The sequence below is a fragment of the Columba livia genome, chromosome 26 (genome assembly GCF_036013475.1).
Source record: "Columba livia isolate bColLiv1 breed racing homer chromosome 26, bColLiv1.pat.W.v2, whole genome shotgun sequence".
NCBI classification, from domain to species: Eukaryota; Metazoa; Chordata; class Aves; order Columbiformes; family Columbidae; genus Columba; species Columba livia.
This window is the reverse complement of record NC_088627.1, coordinates 5162492-5174758: the sequence shown is the minus strand read 5'-3', so window position 1 is coordinate 5174758 and position 12267 is coordinate 5162492. Positions and strand designations below refer to the sequence as shown.

At 52.3% G+C, this 12267-nt stretch overlaps 1 protein-coding gene across 2 annotated transcripts; it reads right to left on the bottom strand.

The window, feature by feature from the left end:
• Positions 1 to 3367: 3367 nt before the first annotated feature.
• Positions 3368 to 11878, bottom strand: NUDC (nuclear distribution C, dynein complex regulator). Of its 2 annotated transcripts, none has more exons than XM_065041886.1 (9): positions 11594 to 11878; positions 10301 to 10378; positions 8179 to 8382; positions 7267 to 7353; positions 6832 to 6945; positions 6220 to 6414; positions 6035 to 6118; positions 5589 to 5707; positions 3368 to 3918 (listed from the first exon to the last, which is right to left on the bottom strand). In XM_065041886.1, the coding sequence occupies exons 1-9, from the start codon at positions 11687 to 11689 to the stop codon at positions 3867 to 3869; spliced, it is 1029 nt and encodes a 342-aa protein (XP_064897958.1). In that variant the 5' UTR covers positions 11690 to 11878; the 3' UTR covers positions 3368 to 3866. The 2 variants fall into 2 exon arrangements, with proteins under 2 accessions (XP_064897958.1, XP_064897959.1); XM_065041887.1 differs by having other exon boundaries at positions 7267 to 7350; positions 11594 to 11794.
• Between the last annotated feature and the right edge of the window lie 389 nt (positions 11879 to 12267).

Below are 12267 nucleotides of genomic sequence, written 5' to 3'. Positions count from 1 at the left end.
TTTCCCAAAGACGCCGTTTGAGTTTTATTTGGCGTGGTTTTGCCAGGAGACTCCCCAGAGCCTCGTGGTGTCCAAGTCCTTGCTGTGCCACAAGCTCTTTAGTGCAGTGACTTGGATCCGAGTTCTGCACTGCCAGGGTTCCCTGGGTTCGGGTTGACGACAAACAGTAATTCTGCTGGGAATTCTGCACCAGGCTTTGAGTGTTAAAGAAATTCATCTTCCATACCCTGATCTACTGAATTATTTATTGTGGTGTGGCTTAGGAGTTAGAAAGCAGATGGATTGACCCTAATTCTTTACAACAGGAGCTGCGGCTTCTCCTCAAAGCAATAATGTGAAATCCCCGGTGCGTCCGCTTCGCTCTTTGGGGTTTTGCTGTTCATTGCTCTTTCCAAAGCAGCCCTGCAGTCTGGGCCAGTTCCCAAATGGTCTGAGCTGTGATATTCATTAATAAAAGCTGAGCTAGGAGCTGCTGGTAGGAAAAGACCAGGGGAAACTTTGACCCTATGGGAAGCTCTCAGCCTTCAAGGCTCTGTATTTTAAGGACGCGAGAAGGGGCCCAGCGCGAGGGAGCCACGAGCAGGCGGGTGCGGGAGCTCCAGGCTGTGCTGGCAGCCGCGGCTCCGGCGGGTGGCAGCACCAAAACGGCTTCTCCAGGTGACCTGAAAGGGACATTCCCCACTTGCCACCCTCCTGCACGGCCCTTGGGCAGGGAAACACCTGCTGGAGTCACCACAAGGATGTTTTTGTAGGGTTTGGTTCTCTGCTGTGGGCACAAGGCCACAGTCCATGGTCCCCAGTAACCCAGACCAAGTGCAGCTTTGCATTCTTTAAGCCACCTCTGCAGGTGCTGGGCCCGTGCCCTGCCCTGGTTTAGTGCAGGGGAAACTGCTTTTTGGAAGCAAAAGGGTGTTTATGATTCACCTTGAGGCCGGGGAAAGCTGGTGGCAGCTGGATGTTTGCAGAGGACAAGGCCAGCAGGAGAAACACCTTCTGTTCCGCTGGCCGGGGGGTTGAAGTCCAGGGGTAGCGCTGGGATCAGCCACATTCACAAACACAGCCCCGGCCATTCACCTGCCGCGCCATTTGGAGCTGTGGGGCTGTTTGTTTTCCCTTCACCTGCCTGGAAGGCAAAACAACCATCCTTCACCCCCGAAAATCTCCCCTGGCTTCCTCTGGGGTTCCTGCCTCTGCCTTTTCTCTGTCTTAACTGTGTTTTCTCTCAGCTGCTGCCCAGCTGCCTCCTGTGAGTGACACCAACCAGCTCTGAACTGGAACAATCAGGAGTTTCACAGTTGTCACTACCCCCACCACTGCCATGGCCACTAAAGCCACAACCCTATGGGGGCTGAGAACAAAAACAGCCCCAAGAGTTGGGTTTTGGCAACACCGAGGGATCACCACGCTTCGAACAGGCAGCACAAGGCTGTGGAACACGGACCCGCTGATCCTGCAGCTGCTGCCAGATCCAGGCAGACGCCAGCGATCAGACTGGGGCAGAATGGGGGTGTCTAGTGTTGGTGACAGGGCTGAGGCGGTAACAGGAAAATAACGAAGGTACGGGTTGGGCTGGGGTGGTGCCGTTAACCACGCGGTCTGTGCTTGATCCTCAGGAGCGGCTGGCGAGGGCTGCAGATCCTGCTGCAGGTGCAGAACACAACATCGCCTGTTCTCACAGAACCCCAGAGTGTCAGGGGTTGAAGGGCCCTGGAAAGCTCATGCAGTGCAATCCCCCCATGGAGCAGGAACACCCAGATGAGGTTACACAGGAAGGTGTCCAGGCGGGTTGGAATGTCTGCACAGAAGGAGACTCCACAACCCCCCTGGGCAGCCTGGGCCAGGCTCTGCCACCCTCACCGGGAACAAGTTTCTTCTCAAATTTAAGTGGAACCTCCTGTGTTCCAGTTTGCACCCATTGCCCCTTGTCCTGTCACTGGTTGTCACCAGAAGAGCCTGGCTCCATCCTCCTGACACTCCCCCTTTCCATACTGATCCCCAGGAATGAGTCACCCCTCAATCTGGCTTTTTTTTCATGAACAGGAGACCCTGTTGTGTTATCGGGGCCAAAGCGGAGCCAGGAAAGCATGTGCAGGGTGAGCTGGAAGATGAACAAGCAGGAGGAGCCAGAGCAGAGGCAGCTGCCCAGATCCAGGTCCTTTCTCACCACAAGGTCACTGCTCAGCTGGGTGGGTGCTGGTTTTTGAGCCCATAAAACCAGGAGACTTAAATGCAAACAATGTCCTACTATTAAAAATGAAATGATAAAAACCAAACAGGCCAGGTGCAATGCCAAGCTGGACTTTGCCCACACCGGTTTTTCAGCTGTTTGTGCCCGCTCCCTTGGGTAGGAGGTGGAAATGTTTTGGGACCTGAACCAGAGCAGCGGGGCTCTGGGGTGGCCTGTAAGGGACTGACAGGAATGACAGAATGTGAGGGGTTGAAGGGCCCTGGAAAGCCCATCCAGTGCAATCCCCCCATGGAGCAGGAACACCCAGATGAGGTTACACAGGAAGGTGTCCAGGCGGGTTGGAATGTCTGCACAGAAGGAGACTCCACAACCCCCCTGGGCAGCCTGGGCCAGGCTCTGCCACCCTCACCCCAACAAGTTTCTTCTCATATTTAAGCAGAACCTCCTGTGTTCCAGTTTGAACCCATTGCCCCTTGTCCTACTATTGGTTGTCTAGTCAATGGTCCAGCCTTTCACAACACTTTCGTCGTTAGCTCAGTGTTGAGGAGACTGGGGCAAGGGTGGTTTCCTCAGCGCAGTCACGCGCTGCTACGTGGAGATGGAGCCTGGAGCAATGAGCCTCGCTCCTTCCCGAGTGTTTAAACTGGTCATGGACCCCATCCTGAGCGAGACACGCAGCTCCGAGCCTCTCCTTAGCCTGCGAGTGAACACCAGAGCAGAGCAGGGAGCCCAAATGCTATTTACTGGCAGCTGCAGAGAGCATGACCCCCAAGTCCCACAGCCCCCCCAGCACCCTCATCCACAGGTGCTGCCCCTTCCCAGCCCCCCCAGGCAGGCAGGTCCCTTCTGTGGGGGAAACCACACGCTCTGACCTGGAAATACACCACTCTCTGCTTTTTTTTTTTCTTCCTTTATGTTGCACTGCAGTTTTAACAAAGATACGGACATGCAGAGAAACGCCACTTGTCAGCGGGACTTGGGAGAGACAGCAGCGACGCCTGTCAGAGAGGCTCTTGGAAAAGAGGCAGGAGACACTCCCAGCAAGGACAGCACCCCCAAAGCCCCCCCAGCTCCTCTCCCCACCCTCAGCCTCCCCTTGCCCCAGGACAGCAGGACAACCCCCCCCAAGCCCTGCAGGGCTCAGTCTGTTCCACTTCTGGCGAGAAAACAAGCAAGAGCAAGGAGGAGCAACAGCTGGGTTTTTAGACTGGTGTTTTCCCTTCCCAAGGAGGCAGAAGGAGAGTTATTTTATAAACTGGCCCTTGTTTTCACAGGAGAGCAGGAAAGCTGAGGGGAAGGGAGTAAAAATTCAAGAGTACCTGCTGCCAAACTGAAGTGGCAAAGAGTGGAACCAGGAGGTGAAGCTGAGATGTACATTAAAAGTAGGCATCAAAACCTCCCCGACCTGGCTCTTTCCTAACACTCTTTTTGCTGTAACCCCTCCTCTCCTGTCTGCCCTTTGGGAAGTGTTGCAGATGTCTCTAACGGGAGCTGCTGCGAGGCGCTTCTGTGGCCCCGTGTGACACAGGACAACCCCGGATGACTTGGTGGAGCCACCTCCGCAGTGAGCTTGGGGGGGACGCTGGAAGTGGTACTTGCCCAAGGTGGGGGGTATCCAGCAACACGTATCCTGCGCCATTCCATGGGCTGGCTGAACCAGGGGGGAGAAGGGGAGGGCTCAGTTGAATTTAGCCTTTGAAAAGTCCATTTCTGGATGCTGCTCCATAAACCTGCAAGGAAAACAAGGACAAGAGCTTGGGTACGAGTCAGCAGGAGCCCCAGAATGGCGCATCTTGGGGTGTGAGGTGTCCCTGCTTCCTGCACTGTCAGGTTTGCTTCAGAGCAGGGACTGTTCTCGAGCTCCTCGGGACACACTCCCCATGCTACACACACTTTTCCTCAGGTCAGTGGTATCAGCAATCCTTCCAGCCACCAGGGTCAGCAAGTCCAGCCACACGGGAGTGATTAATTATCAAACACACACCCTTTAACTGTTGCCTCTTGGACAGGCACGTAGCAGCTATGACACCGATTCTGGGGCAGAGGGGAGATTGTGAGGGCTGATTGTGATTTAAGCTCAAATTTGTTCGCTGAAGCATTACTGGAGACGTGGGGGATACCTCCAGTGCTGCGACAGTGAAAACTCGTGAAGGACGTGACCGGAGAAAACTGATTTCAGACCAGGTGCAGCCTGATCTCAAATGTAATTCCTGCGGACAGGGCTCTTTGGGCTCAGGTTGCCGCATCAGAAAGTTTTGAGAGTAATACACTGTGCTCTGAGTGATGAGTGCAGGCAGAAGCTCCTGGCTTCCTCCTCTGCCCTGTTCACCAAGGGACAGAATGTATAAAAAACCCCACATGTAGGATTTGTGCGCAAAGTGCAGGTAAGGGCAGGTCTCCACCTTCCTCCATGCTCCTGCCTCATGGTTTCCCCTGAAACACCACCTCAGTGTTTCCATTTTCCACAATCTGTGTGCCGTGAGAGCAGCGTCCTTGTTCAGCACCAGGAGGGCTTCAGTGGCGGAGATCAGGACCCAACGCGGTGTCACCGAGTCTCCTTTGGCCTGAACAAAGTCTAAACTTCCTCTCCATTCTTTACCAGCCAAAACTTCCAGAGCAATGAACAAGTGACCTTGCCAACAAGATACCCCGGACATGGACATGCCAGGAGGAGAGGGAGACCTCCCGTTCTGCTAAACAGGTGCTACCGAAGGTTGGTCTCTGCTCTACAACAGTTGTACCCTACGCTGTGATCAGTGCGGAGTCAGAGTGGAGCTTCTGCCACTGCAGATAAACCAAGGAAGAGAAGAAGTCAGGCCTGCTACACTAATCCTTCCAATCCCGAGATAAGATGTGGGTTTGCACTTGCTGAAGAAGGTGCATGACCCAGAGTTGCCTCCACACCTTCCCAAACGGCCTTGGGAGCTCCAGGAATAATTTCCCTGCCAAGGGGCATTAATGCCAAACAGGGTCATAAAGACATAAAAACGCTGTTGGCTCAGAGACATCTGTCTGGTGGCAGGTGTGCAGGGAGGGGCCATTATCTGAGCTACCAAATCGAGGGAGATTAGAAAACAATCAAGACCATGTTAAAGTTCAGTAGAGATGGCACCTCCAGCCCCAGACGTGCTTTCTGGACTTGAAATCAGCAGATTCTGGACTTGAAATTGGCAGATTAAAACAATTCCAGAGCAGGGTTATTCCAAGAATTTCCCGTTATGCTTTCTACCCCTTTTATAGACACTGGTAGTTGCCCAACAATGCACTGACTGTGTAACCGCAGATGTGAACACGGGTAGGACTGAAGGCCAACCTGGTTTCTGCTCACGTATTTGTGTCAAAGAGGAAGAAGAGAGGGGTTTGGGAAGCAAATACCCATGGATTAATGAGGTCTACGCACTTTTTCAAAATGTCCTGCTTCTTCTGTTCATCAGACGTGGGGAGGCCCATGGATTTCTGTCGTTGGTCGTACATCATTTTCTCCACCATACTGCGGGTTTCACTGTCCAGGTCTGACAACTAAAAGCAAAGACTTGTGTCAAAATGGGAATAGCTTGTCTCATCCCCACCTGCAGAGAACATGAATACACTGAAGTTACGCTACACCGTCTGCACGGGCTGCAGAAATACTTATACAGACACTAATCTATAGATTCAGCTTCATTCATTTGAAGTTTTAGGGGCATTTTGTTATACGATGGCATCATATGCAGCAGTACTCCCAGTATTCCTTTTATGCTGGTAAAAAAAGAAAGACATAGAAGACACCAATAAAAAAGACACAAGAAGCCGAGTATGAGCACATTTCTGAGAAGGCTCCATTCAGTAAAATGTGGGAGTTCTTACCTTTGAGTTTTCTGGATTAATTTTCTTGGTGTTGATTTCAGGGTCTGTGGAGACCAGTTTGTTCCACCATTCCATCTTGTTGATCTGAAGGATGATGAAGCAAAAATAGTTAATTTCCCCTGGACTTTTACACCTCAGTCACAGGAAAAAGCTGTTGGAATCAAACTGATTTACTTCTGCTTTACCTTCTCCAGGTGCACGGTGACGGTTTTCCCATCTTCGATCAGCCAGGAGCTCTCCTCCACCTTCACTTCATTGAAAAGCTCGCCATCGATGACGGGCGAATGGCCCTTCAGGCCAACTTTGAGGCGCCGTCGCTGAACATCCACCACCACGTCCTTCCCCTTCAACCTGAAGTTCACCTTGAACGGGACGGCCAGCTGGACCAGACAAAGAGCAGATCTGAGGAGCTGAGCAGTGAAATCTCACCCTCTCATGCCGCTGTTTTAAGACTTTCTGCCCCGGTTTAACCAGACTAAGACTGAACAGTAATATTTTCTTTGGGGCGCTGCGGGAGGTGAGAGGATACAAGAGAAAGTTTGGCCAACAAAAAGGCACCATAAAAACTAAAGCTGATTTTAATGTGTTGTTAAAACACACCCAAAGTTTGGCAAAGTTAACTAGAGCTTCTGGGAGTTTTATTTAGTTACCAAGCTCTCCCCAGCTATTGAAATGCTGCTGTTAAGCACAATTAATGATCCTCCGCGAGAAACCGAGATACAGGACATCAGCTCCACCGGCACGTGCTTATTCCCCATCTCAGATTCCTCAGATCCCAGCAATAAGACAAAACTTACATCCAGCTCTGAAAGAGTCTGTGTCCATCTATAATTGGGAAGGTCAGCTCCATTGCCAGAGTTGGGTTTAATTTTTCCTTTATCCTTCTCATCTTCCTCTTCATCATCTGTTTCCTAAGCACCCAATTTAAAGTGTAAAGAAAGAAGTTTTCAAGTTTCCATATATCACTTGTATCAACAATACTTCGATTTTATAAGAATTTCAGGTCAGTTGCATGTACTTGATATTCACGTAAACTTAGGCTGAAATGAATGTTTCCGTTAAACATAATTACAAAAAAAATAAGAGCAAAAAAACACCCTATAATGAAGCCTTTAAGTGTATATTCTTAAAGAAACTCGGACTGGACATGCCCTCACATTCGCAGGAGTTCTCATGGTTGTCCAGAAACATATTTCTCCCAGCCTAAAATCAAGTCCTTAGATGAGCTTTACCTGTTTGTTAGAATCCAAAGATTCACCTTCATCCGCCGAGGGTTTCACCGGGACACTGTTCATCTGTCCTTGCACCTCCTTCTTCTGCTTAAAAAGAGAAGGAACACGCTCAGCCAAGTGTTGGCCCTTGGTGTCACTCGCTGATCTGACACTAGGTGGCCTCTAATTAAAGAGCAGGACCCAGAACTGCACCCCCAAGACTGACGAATTTTCATCCCCTACAACAGGGTTACAGGACAGTGGAAAAGTCCCTTGGTCCGCACACGGTGAGGACGGGAGCAGCGGGTGTTGCTGCCATCGGAGAGCTTCCTAAAGGCAGAAAGACAAAGTGAGTTATGGGAGAATCCACAGGAAAATGCAATGGTTTGGCCTCTGCTAATTTAATTTTGAAGCATATCAGTCTGGTGGTGCAGACAGTGCAAAGGAACAAGTCTGAGCCATTTTTCCCGTCCTGGGCACTGGGGAGGCCAAACCTCGAATCCTGGAGTCAGTTTTGGGCCCCTCAGGGCAAGAAAGACCTTCAGGTGCTGGAGAGAGTGGAGAGAAGGGAACGGAGCTGGTGAGGGGCTGGAGCACAAGTGTGATGGAGACTGAGGGACCTGGGGGGTTTAGAGGAGGTTGAGGTTGGATTTAGGGCAATTTCTTCCCCAAAGGGCTGTGGGGCATTGGAACAGGCTGCCCAGGGCAGTGCTGGAGTCACCATCCCTGGGGGGTTGAACAGATGTGGAGATGAGGTTCTCAGGGACACGGGTTAGTGCCAGTGGCAGGTTGATGGTTGGACTCCATCTTGAGGATCTTTTCCAACCAAAATGATTCTATGATCTTCTACAACCCACTTGCTGCTACCCCAGCTCCACAGGCCAAGGCAGGAGATGACCCAGATGGTACCTGCAGACACCAGACATATCTCACCTGGTTGATCTCCAGCTCCAGCCTTTCTGCTTCCTCATCTGTAAGCTCCTTAATCCTTGGCTCGTTTGCCTCTTGCTGCTTTTCTTTAGCGAGTTTTGCGGCTCTCTCTGCCTTTTCACGCCGCTCCGCCTCTTGTCGAGCCTTTTTCTCTTTCCGCTCCTTCTGAGCTAGTTTGTTGTGATGGTTGAAGGTATCTGTGATCAGCTGAACGACAGGAATGGATGTCAGAGAGTTTTAAAGAATTGCCACTTTCTCAAACACAAGTGAAGCCAACCCACTGTCTACCCAGAGCACAAGAACATTGGTTAATCATACAGATGATGTGACTTTTCCCTTCATTTTCACTCTAATCTTTTGACTGAAAATCTAGAGTAGGAGAAAACTCAAAGTATTTAAATGTAGCCCCTTCCTGGCTCTTCCCTACACAGGGATTTCCATGGAGATAACAGAGAAATAAAAATTCGCCATTTGATTTGGCCCCTGTGCAAATCCAACAGGATGAGCAGGTGCCCAACTCAGTACATGTTGGAAGAACGGAGACACTGGACTCAAGTTTTTGTAGCTACTTCTGACCTTTCCCACAACCAGACTTTTCCCTGGGCACCAGATGGAGGTTCAGCATCATGATTTAGAGGAGAAACATCTGAAAAGCTTGGTGTTTTACACTTAGGGGCAAGTTCCTACATAAATCTTTGCTTCACAACTCAATCCAAGTTGTCACATTGTGACTAAGAAATGCTGGATCTCAAGGTCTCTGGTGCGCCGGGCTGAGCTGAGCACACAGGCAGCCAGAGCAACCGCCCCGCGGCCGATAACACCGGCAGCGCTGTGCAAAGCAGCACGTATGAGAACTGAGATCTGCTCCAGGAAACTCTACAGGCAGAATCTGAGAAAAGGAATCAGAGTGGAGAGAGTTCTCAGATGGGGCTTTCAAATATATGGTTGATATAGATACCACAGAAACTTCTTGGGGAGATTCAGCACCTTCCCAGGGCAGCTCAAGGCATCCACACCTTGCAGTTTTGTAACCAGCCACCACATTTTTCTGTGTTGTTTTAAAGGGGAAAGCGAGATTTATTTACACAACGCAAGTCCAGCATCTCCTAGGATACAGAATTCGAGACGTGCATCTCCCAGCCTGTTCTGAACCACACGATGATCCACCATGAGCAAACTATTTACATCGCCTGAGCTTGTCGGCACATACGCACCTTTTCAAAAGACCATAAAGCATTTTCACCAATACCACCCAAGGACACAAACACTCCCCTTTTACAGACACGGATTTGCTCTGAAATCGCCACCAACAGTAGCCAGGACACCCCAAAGCACCAGCTGGTGCTCAGCTCTGAAATGCTGCTCAGGGTTTCACTCCCTGAGAGCACACAGGCCCCAAGAATTTGGGGAGATTTGTGTAAGAAAAACAACAGTAGGCTTCATCTTTCCTATTCGGAAACCATCCCGTCCCTTCCCTGCCTTGGCCACTTTAGAGCTGCCACAGAGACCGTTATGCACCGCGTTAGTAATTAACATCTGCCCTAATGCATTTAAAGGGGCAGCAGCGCCCACTTTGCTGGTGGAGTTCCAGCAGTCCAGGACGAGAACGGCTGCTCTACGGGCACACGCGAACAAGAAATCTTCGTCTTGCGTTTGAATGCTCTGGTTCTTATTTCCCTACAGTCAAACAATTTAGTTTTTCAGCTCTTGCAGCGCAGCCCCGAGACAACGGAGCAGCCACGTGGGCAGAGACGTGGGACTTTGTGCTTTTCCTGAGCTGAACAAACAAGGTAACCTGGGGTTATCAACACCGCGGTGTCTGTCACCGTTAAGTCACCGTGTCTGGTGGATTTGCTTTCCAAACAAGCCTTTGGCCACACCATGGCAAAAAAAAACCCCTGCACTGCCAGTACCATTGGAACAAACCATCGTGTGCCTCACCTCAGAGAGGGGCAGCTTGTTATTACCTTGTTTTGGTGAAATATTTAATCAGCATCACAGGCTGTCAGTCCCCAAGCGCACCCTGACGTTTTGAGTTGTTCAGGCAAGGAGGTCTTAGCGTGACACAGACATGGGTGGTGTGTATGTTAGAAGATGTAAAAGCTTGAGGATTTGGGGATTTTACCTTCTCTGCTACTCCGTCTTCTCCACCAGTGAAAAAATCCGTTTTACGCCTCAGGAAACTAAAGAATGTGTTCACGAGCTGGTGGAGAAACAGGGAGGGGAGGTGGGAGAAAGGGGTGGAGAGAAAAAGAGCAATGAGACCAGATCACTCCAAGCCATCTCACATGTCTTGAGCTGCCTTTATTCTTTGCACTCCCCATCTGTTTCAGTGCCAGGCTTGCGCTGAAATCAGCCCCGGGACTGCTGCCAGTGGTTTTGGTGGTGATCCAGCTCCTGGATTCCCAGTTTTCAGAAGGGGTATTCATGCGGTTTACAGGAAGAATGGCCAAGCAGTTTATTCTCAGGTCACCTTGAAGGTTCTCAGCTGCTCTGATACCCCACATTGTCCTACAGATCCATCCAAAGCAGAAATCTGGGTATGTATGTATGGACACGTGCATTTAGACCCATATATCCATACACCCTAATTTGCTTCTCAGCTCACCTAAACCCCCCAGTGTGCAAACTCACCCTCCAGTTTATTTTTACAAAATAATTCCTCGCTGCCTGCCAGGTTATCACTGATGAATTAGCAGTTATGAAATGCTGTCCCCCAGACTGGGGGGATCCCCCCTGGGGAAATCCATATGCCCAGCGCACTTGGCTTCTCTCTCCTGTATCTCCCAGGAGTCGTGCCCGGTCAGTAGCTCAACCAGAGGGTTCAGTGCAGCAGGATGAGCCATTATTACCATTATTTCCCCAAACTGCCTGTGTGGGGGATGTTCCCACACGCCTCAGTTCCCCCGCAGATCAGCAGGGCCCCACGTTGAAGTTCAAGCACCTTCACAGTCACAGCCTAAACTCTCGGAGGGCTGGTAACGCACGGTTGTGTTGGGAAAGGGGCACAGAGGGGCTCGACCGTCCCCCACTGTGTTTTGCTTTGCTGGGACCCGGCATAGGTGCTGCCCGTGCAATCCGAAACCTCCGTGGGGGCAGCGGCCTCGGCCTCACCGGGGCCTGGGAACCCACACGCGGGCAGCCCGGGAGCGGCAGGTGCGAGGCCGCGGTGGGGGCGCGGCCCGGAGCTCCTCAGCGCCTCGTTAGCAGCGCATTAATTAATTAATTAATTGGCGCCTCCTCCGCGCTCCCCGGGGCGGGCGCTGCCTGGGCCGGTATGGCCGCTCGCGGAGGTCACGTGCCCCCGGTGCCGCACGTGCCCGGCCCGGGTAGGCCGCGCTGCCCCCCCCGGCCTCCGCTCGCTCCTCCCGGTCCCGCCCCACCTTCCCCCGCCCCAAGCCGGGCCTGGCGGCGCTACCTCGCGCACGCCGCCCTGGTGCTGCTGGGCCATGGCCAGGAGCATGCCGTCGAACCGGTCCTCCTGCTCCGCCGCCTCCTCCGCGCTCAGCCCCATCCTGCCCGCCGCGCCGGCCGCCTCAGCTCCCTCACGCCGGCACCCGGAAACGGAAGCGGCGCGAACGGAAGCACGCGCGGACTTCCCCAAGCCGCCGTTCACAACGTTCTCTTTGCGGATTGACAGAGGCCGCGTCCAATCCGGCGGGAGGAGGCGGGACGCGAGGTTTTGGCTCCGGTTCCCATGGCGACAGCCCGGCCGGGGCCTTTCCAGAAACCTCGGCGGGGCTGTGACCCCGCGGGGTCAGGGTGCGAGCGGCGAGCGGGGAGAGAGGCGTCGGGAGGCGGCCCCGGGCTGTCACCGGCACCCTCCCCGCCCTCCGGATCCCAGAATGTGAGGGGTTGAAGGGCCCTGGAAAGCTCATGCAGTGCAATCCCCCCATGGAGCAGGAACACCCAGATGAGGTTACACAGGAAGGTGTCCAGGCGGGTTGGAATGTCTGCACAGAAGGAGACTCCACAACCCCCTGGGCAGCCTGGGCCAGGCTCTGCCACCCTCACCCCAACAAGTTTCTTCTCATCTTTAAGTGGAACCTCCTGTGTTCCAGTTTGCACCCATTGCCCCTTGTCCTGTCACTG

Excerpts from the sequence above, each read along its gene's own strand:
- NUDC (XM_065041886.1), bottom strand. The coding sequence starts at position 11,689 with ATGGGGCTGAGCGCGGAGGAGGCGGCGGAGCAGGAGGACCGGTTCGAC. Across the intron at positions 6,415-6,831 it reads AGACTCTTTCAGAGCTGGAT|CTGGCCGTCCCGTTCAAGGT; the intron begins GTAAGTTTTGTC and ends TGTCTGGTCCAG. Across the intron at positions 6,119-6,219 it reads TCACCGTGCACCTGGAGAAG|ATCAACAAGATGGAATGGTG; the intron begins GTAAAGCAGAAG and ends ATCATCCTTCAG.